This window comes from Solanum verrucosum, unplaced genomic scaffold (genome assembly GCF_900185275.1).
Source record: "Solanum verrucosum unplaced genomic scaffold, falcon-dt-bn FXZP01000198.1, whole genome shotgun sequence".
Lineage (NCBI taxonomy): Eukaryota > Viridiplantae > Streptophyta > Magnoliopsida > Solanales > Solanaceae > Solanum > Solanum verrucosum.
In genome coordinates, this window is record NW_026020173.1 from 1,625,880 (window position 1) to 1,648,827 (window position 22,948).

Consider the following 22,948-nt stretch of genomic DNA (forward strand, 5'->3'; position numbering starts at 1 on the left):
TCTAAAATTTAAAAGGTTTATCTGTTAAGACCTTTTTATATTAAGTTTTCTTAATTTCTTTAAAAAATTAAGCGACGACTCTTTTCTAAGTATTTTTCTTAAATTGTTTTATACTTAAAACATTTCAAAAAGTGTTTTTCTAAGGATAGTAAAATCACGACATAACAATTATTATTATTATTATTAGTATTATTATTATTATTATTATTATTGTTATTGTTATTGTTATAGTTATTGTTATTGTTATTGTTATATTATTATTGTTAATATTATTATTATTATTATTTCTATTACTATTATTATTATTATTATTTTTATTTATTATTATTATTATTGTTATTATTATTATTGTTATTATTATTATTATTATTATTATTATTATTATTATTATTATTATTATTATTATTACTTAGAGGAATATGTTTTTAAATTTAGAAGTAATTATAATTTTCTGATTGTATATTTGTACGTTAAAGTATTAGTATTGACCTTCTTTTTCTGTTAATGTTTTATGTAAATTTTCTTTTATGTTCGGTAGAGAATTTATTGCCTAAATATATATATAAAAAAATAGAAATAATTAAAAGAGATCAATGAAATGCTTTTTGCTTTTCTTTGACAAATGACGTGATGTTAATGGGTTCTTTCCGCCTACATTTTATCATTTTTTTTCAGTCTTATTATATAAAAATAAAATAAATTACACTTCCGACACTAAAATTTACAAAGACTCGTATAGCTCTTTAAGCTATTTTCGTGAAGCTGACACTTTCTGTAGAATTATATATAATTGTATGAACCAAAATATATATAATACTTGAGAAATAAATTGCATGAAGAGAAAAAAAAAGAAAAAAAAGAAAGAAGACAATCGAGTATAGAAGAATTGATTGAGACTTGAGATAAAGATTGACTAACCCAAACAAAAAAAAGACTGAAGAGAGAGAAATAAAAGGAAAAAAGGTTAAAAGTAGAAAAAATAATGTACATAATAAAAGTCAATGAATAAACTAGGCAAACTTTGGCATTGCCACTTATTTCATTATCTTTTGTGGTTTTGAGATATTTATTTTCATTCCATATTTTGTTATTCGAATAAAAAATATTGAAAATATAAATTAATTTACTTTTCAATCTTTTGAAAAAATTACAATAATTATTTATAAAATTTAATTAATATAGTTATGTATTAAATTTCATTAGATACATATAGAAAAGTGAAGATTTTGTTAAAGCAAATATTTATATTTTCCATTTCATTAATATATTTTGAAACTTTTTATTATAACTGAAAATTTTATAAAACAATTTTTATTGGTATTTTCCACCCCAATAATAAAAATAGAGGATTTGGGGAGAGAAGGGAAAACAATGGGGGCCTTTAGAGGAATTTGGAAGAAGTTTGAGGATGAGAGTATAAAAATGGGGAAAAGGCATCTCGTTTTCCCCTTTCAACATGAGACTCGAAGGAGAAATAAGTAGATAGATTCACAGAGCAACTTACTTACTGTAGAAGAAGAAAGAAGAAGAATCTGTAGCAGCAATACATCCAGCTTCCACAGCAGCAATACATTGCGTTGAGATCTTCATTACTTTCATCGGTAAACCTTTTCTTTTTCGTTCGTCTGCGTTATTATGCTAAGCCTGATTCAATAGTAGATAGATGTTTATCTCTGATTGTGTGCGTATGTGTAGGTTAGTTCTATTGCGTTTTTTTTTACTAGGTTAGGTGCCTATATAAATGTCTGATTTAGAGAATCCAGCTATTTGTGTGAGTTGAGTGGAACCTTAGGGCAGATTCTACAAGCAAGAGAAGATTGTTTAGGTGTTTACATCAACTGACTCAGTGGTGATGGTTAAGTAAATCAGCCTTCCTATGCTGATGTATCTTTCAACACTTCATCTCCTATGACTCCAACATCTTCATCAAATTCTCTTGAGGTGAACTTCTATTGGACTAGCCGCTAGCTTAGTTTCAAATATGGAATCAACTCAACTTTTTACTTCCTTTGATATAGGATCCCTTTACTGGATCTCAACACCCCTATCTCCAACAAGATTTTGATGCAAACCACACTGTTTCATATGATCAATAGATCATCAACATATATCAAGATAGCTACAAAGTCTCCCTTTTTTTCTTTGTAAACAATGAATAGTTATATAAACGCTGGGAGTATCCAGCATCAAGCACATATCATTAAGTTTGATATTCCATTGACTTGATGCTTGTTTCAAACCATACAATGATTTCCCTAACTTGCCCACTTTGGTCTCCCTTGTCTTGTCTCATGAATCCCTAAGGTAATTCCATGTACACTTCATACAAGTCTGCTTGTAGGAAAGCATTGTACACATCCATTTGGTGCATGCACACCCTTTTGATGTTGTAAGGTAATGCTAAATCTCATAGTTACCATTCTGGCACCTGGTGAGAATGTCTCATCATAGTCCAATCTTTCCTTTTGGTTGTATTCTTTCGCAACAAATCTAGCTTTAAACCTTTAACTTCCCCATTAGCCTTGAACTTTATTTTGTACATCCATTTTCAACCAATTGCATTTTATCCTTTGGGTAGATCCAAAACATCCCATGTCTTTTTATCTTCCAAAGCTTTGATCTCCAACTCCACTCCTTCAATCCACCTCTTATCTTATAAAGCTGTTGTGAAGTTCTGTGAGTGTGAAGGTGTTGAGATTTTCCAAGAAATGCTTGTATTTTATGGAAAGTCTGTTGTATGGCAGTTAATCAGATAATGGATAGTGTTACTCCATGATTCTTCCTAGTGGTAACATAATCCTGCAACCATAAGTGTTCCTTAGCTCTTCTGTCAGATTTTTTCAATTGCTAGGATTGAGTGTCATGTCCAACAGGTTCATGCTTTGGTTCAACTGGTTCTGCAAGTTTAGGTTTCATTGGTGCAACAACTTCAGGTTCAGTGGAAAGTGGTGCTCCTTCTGTTGTTATATTAGCCAACTCATCAACAGTGGAAACAGATCCAGGAACAGGGGCTACAACATCTTCTAGATCTTCTAGTAATGGTTCAACAACATCTTCTAGTAATGGTTCAGGAGAATCTAGCATTCTCCCCCTATAATGAACCATATGAGGCTAGATCACTTGTGTATGAGAAGAAGCTTGAGCAAAGGGAACTAGATGCTCCTTTTTTTTTTGGTGAAGTAATTAAATTGCATTGGAAAGGCATCAAGAAGATGCAAAGGTTACAACTAAAAATAAAGTTGCTTCAAACATGAAAACAACATGAAGCTAACTGTGCAAAAACCTGTAAAGCAGCCATAAAGATAAACCCCCTTAAACCCTACTGTGCTAGAGTTAAGGAGCTAACAAAATCCAAAAAAATTTCCATACTGTTTTCAGGGGAGAGAAGGTGCCAATTATAAAGACTAACTAAACACCTAGTCTTAATGGTGCTTATGGGAGTTGATATTCCATCAAAACATCTGCAGTTTCTCTCTTTCCAAATGCTCCAAAAAATTACTGTTGGGATCATCCTCCAAGTACTTTTGATGGTGTTGTCAACTCTCCTACATATCCAGCTAGAATAAGCATCTTTGATGGAGAGGGGCATAACCCATTGGAGGCCAAACAATGAGAAGAAGAAATGCCATATGCCAACTGTTGTGGGGCAGTGCAAAAAAAGATGGTTGACACTTTCATTGTCTTGTTTACAGAAAAGACATCTGTTGATGACAGTGATGCCCTTTTTCCTAAGGTTGATGCTCCTTAAAGATGACATCTCCGTAAAAAGAAATGATTAGTGGATATATCAAGCAACTTATAACCTATGTTGCTTGGACTCTTCAAAAATGTCAAGGGGTGTGTGTCGGATTCGTCAAAAGTAGTGTATTATTGGAGAATCCGACACGGGTGCGGTATCGAGAGTGAAGAATCCACGCAACTTAGCTTATAACCTTTGTGAGTTTCTGAATATCCCATAAAAACTACTGGTGTTCCTATCCTGAAAACTTGTTCTCTCTCACCATCAGGGTGGCATAACACAAGCATCCAAAACTCTTGCGTGAGCAACTACAGGTGGTCTTCTGTACAACATTTCATAGGGTGTCTTGCTATTTAAAATGATAGCAATTAGCCTATTGATTATATAAACAACAGTGGTAATACACTCTTTTATAACTTAGTTGCCATATGTGCTTGAAACTTCAGAGCTTTGTTTGTATCTATGCTTTCTCTCTATCACTCAATTTTTGCTGGGGAGATAACCACAACTACTTTGATGTATGATTCAATAAGCATCAAACAGATGAGTGCATTGCTTATTAAGGACCTCCACTCCCATTGTCTGGTCTAATAATCTTCACTACTGTATCAAACTGTGTTCTCAACATAGAATGATAAAAATAAACTTCTGTAAGATTACAATAACATCACCTTTGTAACTGCAGCAAATGTATCCATGTATTTCTAGAACTGTCATCAACAAGTCTCAGAAACAATGCTTCCTATTATGAGTAGGAAATTGATATGGCTCCCAAACATCCATGTGCAAAAGATGTGATGGTTTATCACTTCTAGTAGTGCTCCTTGGAAATATCAGTGTGCTTTGCTTAGGTAAGAGGACAAATAGTTCAATCATTACTCATAGCCAAATCAACAGTTTTATGCTGAAAAAACTTTACATTTTTCATGGTACTAATAGAGGCATAGAATAATCTTCTATGCCCAATACTTCCTTCCTCTGTAGCTTCCTGGACTGCTGTAGTCGTCACATGCTTTAATATTCATTTTGTATGTGCACCTTCCATATTTACTTGATGGCTTGATGCATAGTATCATCCTCGTTTTGCATGTTCAGAACCTGCCTAAACTAATCCTCAGTAGTGTTCTCTTGCAGAACTATCACTGTTGCTTTTTAATTCATGTATTTGTGCCAACTTTTCATTTTCAAAGGCACCAGCCACATTATGAGTTGCATATTGCTTTTTTGACTTGAAGTCTGCTTATCATCCCACAAGTTTGTAGCAGTTTTCTTTCAGGTGACCTGTTTCGTTACAGTAATCACAGTCGTGCATGGTTTCTTGCCATTATAAGTTGTCCTGTACCTGTTTCGACATCAACATTATCTCCTTTACTTCCTAATGCTGGGAAAGGACTGAATTTCTGACAATCATCCTCAATTATCATTGCATATGTTTGATTATGTGTCGGTTCAGCAGTTTTCATAAGAATCTGGCTCCTCGCTTGGTTGTAGGAGTTATTCAATATAACTGAGGAACTGAAGTAACCTCTGTCTGTGCAGATGCACCATATAATCCTTCGAGTTTGCATATCCACATCCTGGTGATGGCACTAATGCATCATATTTTGCTCAAAGTTCCTTAAAGTTGGTAAAATATGTCGCCACAGAATCAGTACACTGTAAAATCGTTGCAATTTCCCTATATAACTGAGAAATATGCACTCGATTAATCTTATCAATCATCTCCTTAATATCTTCCCACACTAGATTAGCATTTGATGCATAAATGATTCTACTAAGAAGGTACTTCGACACCGTACTGATGATCTAGGAGCGTTCAATTGCATTGCATGTCTCTCGGTCCCATGAAATTCTATTCTGAAAGAACTTTTCTTGCGAGTATTGGTTACAAACTCCAATTTTCTCTTAGCTTGAAGAGTAATTTGCATCGATTGTTGCCACATCCATAGTTTTCTTAACCTGTGAGTTGTGTCGGAATTAAAATCAAATCACGAGTATCAGAAGGATGTGAGCTATTGCATAGGAGCAAGGGGTTTTACCCTGTGTGTACCCAAAAGGTAGCGGCTGCGGGTTTCCCTTGTCAAAAAAAAAAAGGAGTATCAGAAGGATGCAGAAACATTGGGTGTGTGTGGTCAATTTTCTCATTCGCCATTGATAAATAAAACCAAACTTTTCACAACTACACAGCTAGCGCATGACCAGTTTCTTCTGCTCTGCTACCGTGTGACTTGAGTTCGAGCTCAAGTTCTGACTATGGAACCTTAGGTCAAACCCAAATGTGTGAGAGAAGACGAGCGAGAGAGAAGAAGATATTTTGGAAAAGTAAATTGTGATTATATCATCAATGAAGTGATTACAGTCTCTATATATACACAGCTCCTAAGCATGGCTTAATTAACTAATTCCTCTAAGTAATTGTAACTAGCTCTAGCAATCAATGACATCTGGCTAACCAGAGTTCTAACCTCTTAACTACACCTAACTATGGTTTATGTACAGTTAACTATTTTAACAGGGTTGAGGCCAAGTAGTTGTTGTTGGTTTCACATGGGGTTTCCACGATATAGGCACTTAGTGAAGAGAGATTGATCAAAATGCCTAGAGAGGTAGCAAAGTGCCTGTTTGTCCTTTTTTTTTTTATAAAGGAAACATTTGCATAACTTAAAGCTGGTATCCAAAAATTTACATCATATCCTCCCTCCACACTTGTTTGTCTGGCATAAACAAAAGATAAAGAAAAGAAAAGATAAAGAAAAGAAAAGAAGAAAAAAGAAAACTATCCCTAGATCCTCCTTCATCTTTATAAGGACCCTAGAATGTCTACAATAGCCACAGGGTCATCTATACTCTCTGAACTACACCAATAGCAAAAAGCGATGATATAGTTCATTTTAATCTTGTGCAGAAGGCTGCTCTTGTTATCAAAACTCCTAGAATTCCTTTCTTTCCATATGGTCCACCAAATAATTGCTGGGACAATTTTCCATCTACTCTTGTCTGTGCTGCCACTGCCCTCCATATTCCAGCTTTCTAGAGCCTGTCCTTTTGAGTATATTTTTTTTTTTTTTTGAAATGGGTAACTTGTTGAGTGTCTTTTTCTCTTAGAAGGAAAGTTTGACCTTTTGAGTGTCTTAAAATGCAGTTTGAGTTATCTTGGCTAGAATATTTGTTCGCTGATTTAATAGTGTTTCCGAATGCATACCTAAAGAGATGATATTGCTGAAAGCCTTATTGTCCTGCTATGTGTGGTTTTCAATTTTTAAATGACAACTCCTTTCACAATCTCTTCAATTGAGGTAGGGATTTGGTTTTAAGGCTGTGATTGGTCCAAAGGGCGGGTCAGTTATACAAAAAAGGCAGGGATTTGATTTATATCCTTGAACTTGGATGACTGGAGCTACTTGTTTGTAGGGATCTAGAGATGCCTTGACTGATACGTAATGTGCTCTTTCAAACAGTAGCAATGTTTTGCTTTGCCTACTGCTAAAGCCAGAGAAGATGCGCTTTCATTCTTACTCTCTAAATGAAATCGACGCTATTTGCTCCTAAGTTGAACAAATAGTGTAATACGATTCCTTAGAGATTGATCCAATATTTGTACCTGTCCACCAACATGTTTTGACCACTGCTAACATGAATTGAATAAAATACAGAAGCTAGAACTTCAAAACAACGTCCGATTCCAAAGCTGTTGAAATTTCTTCTGAATTACAGGCCCAAAGTCAGGCCTATACTTCTTTGTTCTCTACAAAACATCATAACTAAAGAAAATCACAGCTTCCTGTTACAAAGTTATCAAATGGTGTTTGTTCTCTATTTGAAGAAGGTGGGATATTATTATGTATTCTACTTTCTTCTTTCCCTTGTTATTGATTTTTTATAGTGGACACTTTCCTTAAAACTATAGCATATTTATTATTAATTCTTGGTACATGTAGCTGCAACCAGATAGTCAGACTTCGATTTGTGGCAAACATAAATATTCGGATGAATTTTTGGATTCCCACATGTTGTACACATTTAATCCTCTTTCCCTGGATAATGAAGAGAAAAAGAAAAGAATTGCCCAAAGAAGATGGTAGTTCTTCCTTTTTTGAGTAAAGGTAACTGTGTATTCACAAAGTACTCATCATCAAGGATAATGAGGGAAGTCACTTACACCCAGAGAGCACCATTCCAGCTAAAAACAAAACTAGACTAAGTGGTTGTACAATTTCCCTATGAAATCAACAAAAAGTTCTATGTCCCCCACTCTATCCTGTTTACACCAAAAATAAAGAAGACAAAGACTAATCATCTTGATATTCGTCTTCAAAACCTCTTGCATTTCTTTCCTTCAATAAGGTCCACCAGATTCATGCAAGTATCATTTCCCACCAGTCCTCCTTTGATTCTCTTCTTCCAATCCCTTTCCAACTGTTAAGCATTCCTCTGGTAGTTTTTGGAATTACCCGGTGCACTCTAAGCAAAAAGAAGAAGTGTTCCACAGATTTGCAGTTGTTTTGCAGTGAAGAAACAAATGACTATTTACTTCTGCATCCAATGTACACATAAAACACCTTGAGCAAATTTGTCTATCTCTTTTATGTAGCACTTCATGAGTTAGGAAAGCTTTCCTACATACTAACCATACAAAACAAGAGATATTTTTGGGGAATTTTGGTTTTCCACATAAGCTTCCAAGGCCATGTTGTGGACTGTGTAAGTGTGTATGGGTAGCATTTCTGTTCCAGTAGTATGACTTCACAGTGAACTTGCCCTTGTTGTGAAGCTTCCATATTGTTCTGTCAGCTACAACAGATAGTCCAGTGAAGTTGTTTAGTGTCAACAGAAGACTTGAAACTCTATCAATTTCCCAGTCATATAATGCTCTTCTGAATATTGAATTCCTGCCTTGTGGGCTCCATACCTGGGCTACTGTGGCTCTATTCTGTTGACTAAGGATGAACAAATCAGGATATAGAGTTTGTAAACATTCCTCTCCTATCCAGAGCTCCCCCCAAAAATCTATCTTCAAACCATTACCCACCTTTAGTGCTGTGTTGCTATGAAACTGAGGCCAAAGTCTTCTGATGGTTTTCCAAACACTACAACCATAATTTCCCAGAACTTATTCAATATTCCAGTGGTTTTGGAGGCCATATTTCTTTGTGATGACACTTTTCCATAAAGGTGAATCCTCACAACAGAACCTCCATAGCCACTTTTGAAATAGGCATGAATTTCTTCCAAGCTGATTGAAATAGGCATGAATTTCCTTTTTGCCATTCCATAGAAAAGTTCTTCTAAGCTGATTGATTTTCTTCACAACAATTTTGGGGATGGGAAATAAACTCATCATGTAGGAGTGAATGGAATCCAACACTGACTTACAAGTGTTAGTCTGCCTCCTAAAGACAAATATTGGCTTTTCCATCTTGCCAATCTTTTGTCACACCTCTCCAGAACTTCACTCCATGCCTCTTGTTCTTTGTTCTTAGCCTCCCGAGGAAGACCAAGCTCTTTTTCCAATTAACATGTAGACCAGATATGCCTTCAAAATGGTGAGAATTGCCCTGATGTGTCGGATTTGAGAAATGTCAACTTCACAAAAGAGGAGGCAGTCATCTACATATAGCAAGTGGGTAGTCCCATTACATTCTCTCTAATGCCTTGAGTCTGAGCCTGGAAACCCCTCAGCCAACCATTTGTCTTTGACCTCCTGGTCATGTGGTTCAGCCCCTCCATGGTTAAGATGAGCAAAAAGGGTGAGAAGGGGTCCCTTTGCCTCAATCCTCTTTGGGACTGGAAAAATCCTTCAGTGTTGCCATTAATGATTAGAGAAAACTTCACACTAGATATACAAAACCTTATCCAGTTGATCCATTTCCTCCCAAATCTCATATCTTGCAGTACTTTCAATAAAAAATTCCAATTGCCATGATCGTAGGCTTTCTCACTGTCAAGCTTGCAAAGAATCCCTGGAACCTTTTGTTTCACCCTAGATCCACCTATTCATTTGCTAAGAGTGAGGCATCCATAATTTGTCTACCCTTCAGGAATGCCATCTGATGTTCATCTATCAGCTCCCCCACAACAGACTTCAACCTTTCAGTGATGAGTTTGGAGATTATCTTGTAGACACCTCCAATCAAACTAATTGGTCTAAAATCTTTTAGCTCTTCTGCACCATCCTTCTTTGGTATTAATACTATGAATGTAGCATTAAAGGATTTTTTCAAACATCTCCTTGTGATGGAAATTTTGAATAGTGCCCATCAGGTCATCCTCTATAATTCCCCAACAGACTTTAAAGAAACTCATTGTGAAACCATTAGGGCCAGGAGCTTTATGTGTCTATCTGTTTGTAATACGTGTGATGGCAGTTTTTCCTTGGAATATATGTCTATCTGTTTCGTGTTCTTTTGCAAATTTAATGTGAGCATTCGTTCTTTGCAATACATTCTCCATTTGTTCCATATCCTGATATCCTATTTAATCACCTGCTGCAGAAGCACACGTGTTTTTCCTAGTACTGTGTAACTTTTATTCCATGATTGGGGTGTGCTATTTTCAGTTAGTGACATGAAGGTGCAGTATTAATTGGCAATGGGCCTTATCCATTGGGTATTATGTTAGAAAACTGGCTGCTGTTGATTGGTTTATAACATAGAACTTTTCAGATTTCTGGTTAAACTTTGCCTCGTGATATAATGGGATTTGTTTCCGGATTGATTTTCTATCATAAAGTTAGCTTCTTTTTCCATCTGACAGATTATATGTTTACCTTCTTTTTTCTGGTGGGTTAGAATAGGTTGCTTGTAAATTATCTGCATTGATTTAAATTGGTAATTTTGGGTTCTTATGTATGACAAGCGTTCCCTTTCTTTCTTCATTCTTTAGCAGGATCTATTGTGCTTTGCTATGGCAAATTCCAAGGGACCGTCTAGCATGAGAAATATGATGTACAATGGAAAGAGCTCTTTACTGCCTCCTAAAAGTCCATTTCCTAGCATATCTCCTTCGTATGTAGATTATGTCCCTAGTTCTGCTTTCACCCAAAAGGACAATTCAAAACCCAGAGATGGTTCACACCATCAGCGTACGTCTTCTGAAAGCTGTCTTATAGAGGAGCAACCATCTTGGTTAGATGATCTTCTTAACGAGCCGGAAACTCCTGTACGCAGAGGTGGCCATCGACGTTCATCTAGTGACTCCTTTACATATTTTGATGCTGCTAACATTGCAAACTTAGATTACATAGCTCAAGATGATAACAAATTCAGAAATTTAACTCATGTCCCTTCCTGGGGATCCCAAGACTTTGATTATTACCAAAATGCTCGGCATGCCACATTTCATGTTGATCAAAATTCCTCAAACCGACAAAAAAGTAGGGCAAGGGATGCATCTCCAAATGCAATACCACATCCCCGTGGCCTTTCCCCTTTTAGAGAAAATGTCAAGACTCACAGCTTGGGACCATCATGTCCTCCACAAGAAGGAGAGAGGCCCAAATCTGCAGGAAGTGACCAGCAGGATTTAGTTGAATCTGTCCCTCCTGATCCAAAGGGATCTGGTGAAAGAAAGGATTCTTCTCACAGCAAGAGTTCTGCATCTGAAACTGACACGAAACGTGCAAAGCAGTAAGTGTAACTAGCTCAGCAACCCTAAAGGAAATAGTTGTGTATGTATATTTTCAGTATGTTGAAATTTGCAAGAAATCAGAGTTCCTATAGCAGCAGTAATTAAGAGAATTCTTAGTTTCTGTTTATAGTATGGTTCTTTGTTTCTGTTTTTATGGGTTGTCTATCACTCTGCTTTGTTTTCATTGCATGCCATACTATCAGTTTACTGGATGTTTCGGTTAGTTGGAGGCTTATAACCAGGATAGCTGAGATCTATAAATAGGATTCTAACTTTCATTAAGAACTAATTTAGCATTTTTTTTTATTTTTTTTGGAAATTGATTTAGCATGTTGTTTTCTTCTGAATCTCTTAATAAGCGCAGTGATAATAAGTCTTGTGATTCTGAGTCTGTACCTTCTAAAACTTTGAAGATATTATACACTGAACAGGATTTGGCCTACAGCCAAAGTAGTAGGGTAGTCTATGCTCTTTGAATTTTTATTCAAGGGATGCCTATGGTATTCCAGTCTTATCAATCCATAGATGTTGACAAAAATAGGTGGATTTAACATTTAACAACAAATCTGTTTATTTTTATGCTACAATTTATATATATATATATATATATATATATATATATATATATATATATATTTCAGGAACATTTCTTCATCCCTCCACCTAAACTTACTTGACTGTGTTCTTTTTCTTTCCTCCTGAAGTTCCTGGATCCTTTTCCTAAAAGTAATATTTCCTATCTTCATCAATTCAATTTAATGCAAAGATATTGTTGAGAATATAATTAAATAATAAAAGTGTGCACTCTCTAACAACTTAAGATTTTAGATGAGATGGTCACACACTTCAGTTAGGCCTAATTTAAATTAGGTGTGAGTTATGCCTAAGACATAATTTAACATATATTAATTCATTATTTTTGACAAAAGATAAGTATATTAAATGTGCAGCACTAAGGAAAAGGAAGTGCTGGAATATGTTCAAGTGAGCAAAAAAACAAAAGAAAATCCTTTTCTAATCTTGTAGGGATTCTAAGAGATATAGTATTGACTCCGCCTCATTGACAAGTTCCTCTTTACACCAAAAAGAAATCAAAAGTGTACAATTAAACTTGACCTGTTGGATTGGATTTTATTTGCCTTCACAGCATCTAGTACTGCTTTCCTTACATGTGGTCCGCAGATATACTAGCTGGAATATAATCCACCAAAATGACTTCTTTTTCCTGTTGCCCCTGTTACCGCACTGAAGTAATCGAACAGAAGTTCTCGGCATCAGCCATTTAAGGTTTTTGATGTTCAGATAGATTTGTCGTAGTTTGCAGTTACTTTACAATGTAAAAGAAGATGATGCATCTAGTACAGAAAATGTTACCCCTTCTTTGGAGATTGTCTTGTGTCTAACATGCCTCCTTTGCCACCAACCAAGAGAAACAATCCACTTTGAGTGGGGCTTTTGTTTTGCAAAGCTGTGCAATGCAAAGACAGTAATTTATACTCCCTCTGTTTCAAATTGTTTATCCTATTTTGACTTGATACAGAGTTTAAGAAAGTAAAGGAGGCTTTTGAATTTAAAGATATGTCAGATGTACAACAAATGCCCTGTAATCTTGTAGTCTTAAACATGCCACGTGGATAGTTGGAATTAAAGAGTTGCTTGAAAAGGAAAGAGACATTCTTTTTGAAGTGGACTAAAAAGGAAAGTAGGACAAAAATTGAAATGAGGGAGAATCATTTTTGCCGTTATGTGCATTAAACTTAAGAAATTACCCCGCTATTGATGCACGTTAATTATTATTTAGTATACCTCTCTTGGTAGCTTTAATGTATCAAATTACACAAGACATTTTCTTAATCTTCACACCAATCAAATGACCATTCATCATCTAATTAGATTGGTTTGGGGAGGGGGAGCATTTTGATATTTAGGTGTGGAAGAATATGATTGATCTACAATTTATATGGGATTTGCCAACTGATTCACTTATCTGCTATTTGTGTTATTTAGTTGCACATTGTTCAGATGTTATTTAACATATTATGAAGTTTTCTAAAGAGAAGGTGCCATGTAATGCAGACAGTTTGCCCAACGGTCACGAGTTCGGAAGCTTCAATACATATCTGAACTGGAAAGAAATGTTCAAGTTCTGCAGGCATGTGAAGCTTTAAGTAATATACTCTGATAAATCGATGGATGATAGATGTTGTATTTTGTTAGAAATGCTGATCTGATAATTTATTCCAGGCTGAAGGTTGTGAAGTGTCTGCGGAGCTTGAATTCCTTAACCAGCAGAATCTTATTCTCAGCATGGAGAATAAAGCCCTAAAGCAGCGGTTAGAAAATTTAGCTCAAGAACAGCTGATAAAGTATTGTAAGTTTCTTCGCTACCTGTTATACTTTATTGTTGTATCTGTTATTTCCTGTGCTTGGACTGGTGTTATAAAGTAGAATGACGTATATAATGAGTCGTAGCGTAAATAATCGAAAATCAGGGTTGACTTGGATTCATATGAGCTGGGAAAGTGGGTTTTGTTTTCCAAAAACTGGATGCACATTGTAGGAATGGGGATACCTCGTGGTAATTCCAGAAACCACCATTTTCTTGTGGAAAACTGATGTCCTGGAAATCTACAACTCCAATGAATTTATGATTTTGTTTTAGCTTATTTAGAGCTGTATATGCAGTAGCATGCTTTATTCTTACTGTCTATCACTTCTTCTTTTTTCTGAAAACACAAACATCTGCTTATTATGAAGGTTGTTTTAACTGTGGAAAATAATGTTGGAAATAATAATTAATAAAAAAATAGAAGAGTTATTGGAGTTCATTCAACCCAAACTATTGTGCTTCTGGGAGAGGACCAAAGTTGTTATCTGCTTTTCCAATTGATAACGGAACTAGGTCAAAGTTGAGAAAAAAAATAAAAAGATAAAATCCACTGCAAAATTATCATTGGTTTTTAGATGCTGTTCTGAGGTTAGAGGGGGGGTCCCTTTTATGTGCTTTAGGCCTCCAACATTAGAACATTTACCTTTGGAAAGGAAGTAAGCAACAAAAAGAAAAGTGGCTAATAACTAATAAATAATGGGGTTATATATAATTTAATAGATTACTGTTGGATCTCTGCTTAAAGGACATCGCAAAATCTACCTTTACTAAAGGCATTTGAGTAATTAAACTTGAACTTTTTGAGAGACTAATTTTTTCCTTGATCATGGCTGAAGAACTTTCGTAGTTTAAGTATGTACTTCAAATAGGAAAAAACTTATGTTTTTGGGATAGTGGTGAGTAAAAAGCTACCAATGTTTTTTTATTTTGGTGAAAGCTACTACTGATAATGTCGTAGGAAGTTCATTTTATTATCTTCTTAGGAAACTGAAGTGTGTGAATATTGTGCATAGTGGAGCATGAAGTCCTAGAAAAAGAAAGAGGAAGACTACGAGCATTATATCAGCAACAGAAATTGCCACAGTCACAGCAATCATCTTCGAGCCATCGGCGCACCAGTAGTAGGGATCTTGATCAACAATTTGCAGACCTGTGTTTGAAACAGAAAGAGGGCATGTGACTGTAGGTAGGAGCTGATTTTATTGTGCATGACATGATCAGAAAAAACTCTTGTCAACTGCTTAGCCTCTTACAGTAAGTAGCTTGTGCCGGCTTTGTTAGTGATGTTTTTATGTGCGCCTGGTGGTCAATGCTTGGGAATAACATTTGGTGGCAGTTGACTCACCTGAGGTGATAAATCCGTCTGTTGTAAAATTTCCCAGCCATTTGTTCCACATCTTTACCTTGTTGGGGTAGATTTTCATGAACATTGAATTGTAAGCATCATATGGAGCTTATTATTTCCTTTCTTCTTTTATGCTATGAAAGCATTCTGTTTTCCCACTTGTTAATGGTACACGCCAAAATCAAAATAAACAAGAAATTCAAGTTTGAAGTAATTATTAGAGCCATGCATACATTTATTACCTGGGAAAAGGGACTGAGAGAGTAATATCTTTGAACTCATTAGATCTTCTGGATGGGGAATTCTCTGATAGGTTATATCAACAATTACATAAGTAGACACTTAATTACATATATATGGCCCCGTATTAAGTCAATATCAATTATGGCATATTTTTTTTTTTTTTTTATGACAAGGAAAACCCGCAGCCGCTACCCTTTGGGTGCGCACAGGGTAAAACCGCCGCTCCTATGCAATAGCTCGCAAATCACATAGGAGAGGTAACCCGCACTAGGCAAGCCTGGTGCGACGAGCTCGACCTAGAAGGCAAACCCCTTGCTTTCGCTGGCAAGGGGTTTCGAGCTTGAGACCTCCAACATGGAAGTCCCAAGCTCAAACCACTGGGCCACCCCGAAGGGTAAATTATGGCATATTTAATAATTACTTTCATAGACATTTTGCATTTTCTGAATGAATAGACTGTATATAATATGCTAGCGATTAAGGTACTACAAACTAGGGGTGTACATGTCCGGGTTGGTTCGGGTTTTTCAAATATCAAACCAAACCATTTGTGTCGGATTTTTAAATTTATAAATCAAGCCAATCCAATAAAACTCGGGTTTTTCAATCCCGGGTTTTTTCGAATTTTTTGGGATTTTTGGGTTTGTTCGGATTTTTCCGGTAAAGTATTCGTACAAGCATATAATTTACTTGTACTTCATATATTTTTTTAGTCCTACCAAAATACAACTAACTAAGGTGTTTCTTAATAAAATAACACAAAATATGATATGAGTAATGATACTAAAATATCCAACAAAAATAATAATAATAATAATAATAATGTAATCGCGTAAAACAAATATTGCAAAATGCAAATTAACAAGTCATAATGAAAATGATCATAATTTAAAAGTATTAAATCATGCTAAATATAAGTTTAATAAGTATTAGTTACATGACTAGATATTAAAGGAAATTAAAATTAGATTATGTATTTGAATTGTCTTATCCAATGTAAAACCAAAGAACGATATTCAATATTATTGTCATTCTTAGTGTTGAATTGATTTTCTTTTTGCATTAGTATTAATTTGATTTTGATTTAAGCTTTATTATAATTACCAACATCTGTGGACTATAATCTTTATTGAACCATTCAAAATTCTAAGTTTCAAACTTGAAATAATATATTAAAAGATAGAAACTATGAAAAAGTATAAGAAATATTTTAAAATTATATCAAAGTAAATATTTTTATGTATAAAATAAAATTTTAAAATTATATATATAATGTCAGGTTGATTTGGTTTCGGGTTGGTTGTTTTTAGTTAAAACCAAACCAACCCAAATATAGTCGGGTTTTTTTCTTCAATACCAAACCAAGTCAAACCAACCACTACTCGGGTTTTTTTTCTTGGTTTAACTCGATTTGCGGTTTGGTTTGATTTGGTTTTCGATTCGGTTTTGTACACCCCTACAGTACAAACTCTTCTTTCATAAGAATTTCGAAACATCAAGAATATCAATATTAACCATTCTACAAATTCAATAGAGCGGTTGTTAAATGGGAGATTATGTTGTTTTTCCTTAAACTGAAGATTCCCCATATAAACCACATCTAAATTTCTAACATAAAAGAAGAAATTGCAATTTTGGTTCAATATATATTTTATACAATCAAGTAAATTATACCCAACATATACTTTATAAATTCAAATAGTTATACTGAAACATATTGTTATGTTGCAATTAGAGGATTATATAATATATAGACTTGGTATTGAGAACTGCTCCATTTTCTTTTTGTCAAAAGTGTGGTGTTATATGCTCCATGTTAAGAATTTGCTTCTATATTCTGATGTCAGCCGTCTTTTCTGCTTCACCAATCACCGGTGGAAACTTTGGATCCAAACACAGCTTGTAAGTAACAACTTTTGGTGTATATATATCATGTCTAAATGGAACCATGTCATACCATTTGAATTAGCTTTAAGAAATTCAATAAGTTTGATTCTGAATTCCGGAGTTGATCTAGTAATCCAACCAATGACAATTAGTATCACTTGCTCGACCTCGAAATTCAGTCTCCAAAAACTCTAACTCTAAGCTTGGTTGATGGTTCAAGTCCAAAGAATCTTCGTCTTTGTAACGATTTTTTGTAGGTGACTAATATTCTTGTAAATAGGAAGATTTCATGGTAAAACCTCCAAAGAACAATCTCAAGTACTTAGCAGATATGAAGTATTTTATACAACTATTAAATTTCAGTATTCTGGATGTTATTGATCCGTGGTATATTATTCTATAATATGTTGTAATTACTATATGCTGTCATTCAATTTTGTAGGTATTATCTTCTATGCGTAGATGATCAATGATCATGGAATTTTAAGCCTTCCCGCCTTAATAATTCAAATATATTAAAGGTGAGAATTTTATTATGTTCACACATGTGGAAATGAATCAACATTTTATACACAACGACATGCTAATTCAAAGTTTGTTGGAGGCTTGATGACGAGTAATATTGACGATTCTAAAACAATTTATACTCCAGGCGATACACAATGTGACATTAGAAACAAATATGGTGTTGAGTTGAACGACATGAAGGAATGGAGGGCAAAAGAAAAAACACTAAAGATATTGTAATGACCCGGTCGGTCATTTTTTGTTTTTTTGTGGAAATTACCGTTTTGCCCCATCCGATGTCGACCCCGAGTTGTTTTTTATTGAGTTTGAAAAGTTGATTTTAAACTTCGAGTTAAAAGTTGGAAATTTAGCAAGTTTTGAGTTTGAAAGGCTAAGTTATTAAGAAAGTGGTTTTCAATGTCTTTTGGAGTTTCCAGTGTCGGAATGAGATTTCGTCGATTCCATCAGTCCCAAAATGTGAAATCTGATCCGTGAGAGTTGTTGGTTTCTGATTCCGAGACTTTTTGAAGATTTGAGGTCCTAAGTTGTGAAATTGTGGAAATTTAGCCTTTGGGTTGACTTTGGTCAACATTCGGGGTAGAGGTTCTCGGATCGGAATTCCGAGAGTTATGTTGGATTCGGGGGATGATTTTAGGCCTAGTTGAGGCCTTGGTTAATTTTTGAGAGGTCCTGAGTGTGTTTTAGCCTTTCTAGGTGCGAGTTAATTTCTTGTGGTTTTCGTGGATGTCAGGTCAAGGAGACCTCATATTCATATTTCGACAGTTCCATTGAGTCTGGAACGTTGAGTACAATTGAATTGCATTTGTGATTTGTGTGTACGAGGTTCCGAACGAATCTTGAGGGTCCTTTTGATGTTTTGAGAGTTGACTGTATTTTGCTAGTGTCTGTAGGCCTTGCTTTTGCAAAGACTGGTCGCTTAAGCGAGCTTCACAAAAGCGAGAGCCTCTTCGCTTAAGCGAGGTTCGCAAAAGTGAAGGAGGCTTCGCTTAAGCGAGACCCGCGTTTTTAGCAGGGTTCGCTTATACGAACCTCGGGTCGCTTTTGCGACATCAGAGTGGAGTTTTGCTGCCATTTTCGGGGTTTAAGCCCCATTTTCACCATTTTTGAAGTTGGAAACCCTTAGTGGTGGATTTTGAAAGGATTTCCAGTTTTAGATCAGTTAGGTAAGTACTCTTGATCCTAAAGCTTCATTTTCTTTTGATTAATTATGAGTTTTAACATCAAAATATGAGGTTTTGATTGGTAAATGATGAGGTTTTTCAAGAACCCAAGTTCTTAGGTAAAATGGATTTTATGAACTGATCCCAAGTCCTATTTCAAAATGATTTCCCCTCATGAATTTCTAAAGCCTTGAGAAATGTTTTCAAGTATTATTTTTTGGATTCAAACTTTAATTTTTGGAATTGGGTATTGTGTTGATTGACCCACCTTTCAAGGGAATGGTTGTGGGTGTTGTTGTGTCCGGAAAGTGATTGTATATACTTGCTTTGTATAGATTGTGTGGTTTCGAAAGTGGAAGACTCGACTCGACTATTGGAGTGATTGTTGATTGATTTAAGACAAGTGGCTTCCTAAACCTTGTATTCTAGTTTGAATTCACATGCTTCCTTTGTTGATTGCATGTTGGGAGTAATGGGAACGAGGTGAAGTGTTTCAATTGTCCACTTGCTATATCTAAATGAATAAAAAGGGGCAGAAATGAAAAAGACTATGTGCTGAACATGATGATATGAATTGTCTTAATGTAACCCTTATTGATTGATTGATGAAATTCTTGAAAGCATGAACGTGGACTTGTATTGTGCAAATTGTTGCCTCTTCTATGTGGTGTGTTATTGCTTGTGTGCTTTGATCATTGAACATAGTGATGAGACTTGTGACGAGTGTTATTATGCCCAGGTATTTACCAGCGAGTGTTATTATACATAGGTCTTTTTATTGGCGAGTGTATCATGCCGAGGTCTTTACTGGAGAGTGTTATTATGCCGAGAGACATACCGGCAAGTGTATTATGTCGAGATCTTTACCGGCGAGTGTTATTATGTCGAGGTCTTTACCGACAAGTGTATTATGCTGAGATCTTTACTAGTGAGTGTTATTATGTCAAGATCTTTATCGTTGAATGTTGTTATTCCAAGGTCTTTACCGACGAGTGTTATTATGCCAAGGTCTTTGTCGGCGAGTGTTAAAAGCCGATGGGAAGTGATCCCGGCTAGTGATAAACTTTTTGACTTGATACACTTGATGCTTATGCGTGCCTTACTTGTCAATTGTAATTTATGTGCTTGTTATGTGTGACTGAGCTACTTGTCATATGAAGAAGAAATCTTGCATCATGCATGGCAAATGGCTATGACACAAAAAATTGAAGCTCTATATGCAAATAATACTTGGGAATTGGTACCCCTGCCCAAGGGTAAGAATGTCATTGGTTGTAAGTGGATACATAAAATCAAGCATAAGGTAGATGGTAGTGTGGAAAGGTTTAAGGCAAGGCTAGTAGTTAAAGGGTACACTCAACAGGTTGGTATAGACTACAATGAAACCTTCTCTCCTGTAGTAAAGATGACTACTGTTAAGAGTTCAACTACACCGGCTGTTAAAAAGAGTTGGGTCTGTATCAGTTAGATGTCAACAATGCCTTCCTTCATGGTGATTTGAATGAGGAAGTGTATATGACATTACCATTGGGCCTTGCAGTGGATTGCCAGAACATAGTGTGAAAATTGAAGAAGTAATTATATGGTTTAAAGCAAGCTAGTAGGCAATGGTATGAAAATTTGGCATGCAGTCTTTGTTCTAGAGGGAACATGCATTCAGATAGTGACCATTCATTTTCATTAAAAAAAAAGGGAAGCTCTTTGGTCTTTGTTGCCATATATGTTGATGATGTGATTCTGATTGGGACTGATCTGGATGAGATCAACTCTCTGAAGTCCTTTTTGAATGATCAGATCAACATAAAGGATTTAGGTAGACTTCATTACTTCCCCGGATTAGAGATATTATACAAGCGTGATGGGGTTCTCATCTCACAATGAAATTTCACCACTGATCTCTTAAAGGAATTTGATTCTTTGAACTGCGAAGTTGTTGCATCACCACTTGACTACACTGAAAAATTAAAGGCCTCTGATGGAAAGTTACTATATGATCCTGATCCTACTCATTACAGGAAGTTAATAGGCAAACTTAACTTTCTAACAAACACTAGGATGGATATAGCCTACGGTGTGCAACACCTAAGTCAGTTCATGCAAACACCTAGAGAACCACACTTGAAGGCAACTTATCATGTTCTTAGATACCTGAAACAAGATCCTACAATGGGCATATTCATTTCAAATAAACATGATCTTACTGTCAAGGCATATTGTGACTCAGATTGTGGTGCTTGTTCTGATTCAAGAAAGTCAGTCAGTGGCTATCTAGTCTGCATGGGTAATAGCCCTATCAGCTGGAAGTCCAAGAAATAGGCTACAATATATTTATCCTCTGCAGAAGCAGAACATAGAGATGTGAGACAGGTAGTGGTGGAACTGGTTTGGTTTGAAAGATTGATAAATGAGTTGCCTGTTCAATGTTTCTTGCCTATACAAGTTTTCTGTGACAGCCAAGCTACAGTACATTGCCAAAAACCCAGTATTTCATGAAAGAACCGAACACATATAAATAGACTGCCATTTTGTTAGAGATAAACTCCAACAAGGCTTGATCACTCTCCACCACATCTCTCCTGATTCACAATTGGCAGACATCTTCACAAAGGTCCTTATTGGAGTTAAACGTGCTACATTATTGAACAAGTTGTTTGAAAATTCACTTACCTCCAACTTGAGGAGGGGTGTTGAGAATGTAAGTCATTTATAGCACATTTTAGTTAACACAGTTAGTTAAAAGTTAGTTAGTCAGAGTTAGTTAGAAAGTTTGTTAGTTTGTAAGCTAGCTTAATGTGTGTATATAATGATCAATTGTAATGTTCAGTTCTGTAACACTCCATAAATTTTTTGGGCTAAGACTCGAATCATCCTTCATTGTGAGTAGGATTTTACCAAGGAATTTAAAATTTTCTTAAGTGTTAAAGGTCGCTAGATGTAGCAACTTGAGTACCAAAAAGAACTACACAAAATTCATTAAAGTTATTTGTAAGTTCTTTAAGGTTTGGGTCAACTTCAAATGATCACAACTTTCAATACAGGATGAGTTAGGTGGCCCATAAGATATCAAATGAAAGGGCTTTGGATAATATTTCCAACGCCATCGAGTTTGCTAAGTTTCGAGTTCGGATGAGTGAGATATGCCATTTTGAAGTCAGCCTGTCCAGCTAAGGAAAGTTACCCGAATTTGTGAAGGGTATTTTGGTCTTTTCCTCACCCCTTGAGCTTAAAACGTTTTTAGTAATAATTCAGGGGTCTAAACTGATTAGAATCAGTTTTATTCATACTCAATACACTTAGGGTTTTAGAAGAGAGTCCAAGAAGAGAAAAGAGGAAAGGTTCTAGGCGTTCGTCGAGATTCTTGAGTTATTTTGCGGATTTTTGCCAAGGGTTTGATCCGTAAAAGGTATGTAAGTTTTCATAGTGTTGGATTCGCTCACCCACACGCCAATCATGTTTTACTTATCGAATTCATCCCTAGAGATTGAGAAATTAAGTTCTTGATGAGTTTCTTGAAGAGTTGTTATTGGTTCTTGAATCTTGATGTTTGGTTGAGTTCTTGAGGTGAATATTTTGTTAAGGGGTGAGTAAATTGATAGTTCTTGAGTGAGTTTCGTTAAAATTGTTCTGGGTTATAGGAATTCGAGAGTTTTTACCTTAGCATTTCAGTGGGTATGAGTTGAATCGGATTTAGGAGAAGAAGAAAAAATCGGGCAGATTTGGCACCCAAGTCCGCATCGCAGACTTGCTCCCCCAGAGTGAAATTTCTCTCTCCTCGACGCAAAGAGAACACGGACTCCATTATTTCAAAAATTATTTTTTGACCAAATATTATAATTCATCTCCGCATCGCGAACTTGCTCCCCAAACAGTATTTTTCGACCGTTTTTCACAATTAACTATCTAAAACTCATTTAATCATCACGATATCCTTCATATCACAAATCATAACTCTTGAATTCATAATTCAAATTCAATGTAGAGTTAAGAGTCAAGTCTTGAGAGTTCTTTCGAGTATTTTGAGAAAGTCCCTT

The 22,948-nt window shown here is 35.5% G+C and overlaps 1 protein-coding gene across 2 annotated transcripts; it reads left to right on the forward strand.

Moving 5' to 3' along the window:
- Positions 1 to 10,601: 10,601 nt before the first annotated feature.
- LOC125828807 (uncharacterized protein At4g06598-like) lies at positions 10,602 to 15,265 on the forward strand. Of its 2 annotated transcripts, none has more exons than XM_049508132.1 (4): positions 10,602 to 11,364; positions 13,442 to 13,517; positions 13,610 to 13,736; positions 14,768 to 15,265. In XM_049508132.1, exons 1-4 carry the CDS (start codon positions 10,643 to 10,645, stop codon positions 14,932 to 14,934), a joined length of 1,092 nt encoding a protein of 363 aa, XP_049364089.1. In that variant the 5' UTR covers positions 10,602 to 10,642; the 3' UTR covers positions 14,935 to 15,265. The 2 variants fall into 2 exon arrangements, with proteins under 2 accessions (XP_049364089.1, XP_049364090.1); XM_049508133.1 differs by having other exon boundaries at positions 13,610 to 13,731; positions 14,768 to 14,868.
- Positions 15,266 to 22,948: the final 7,683 nt, after the last annotated feature.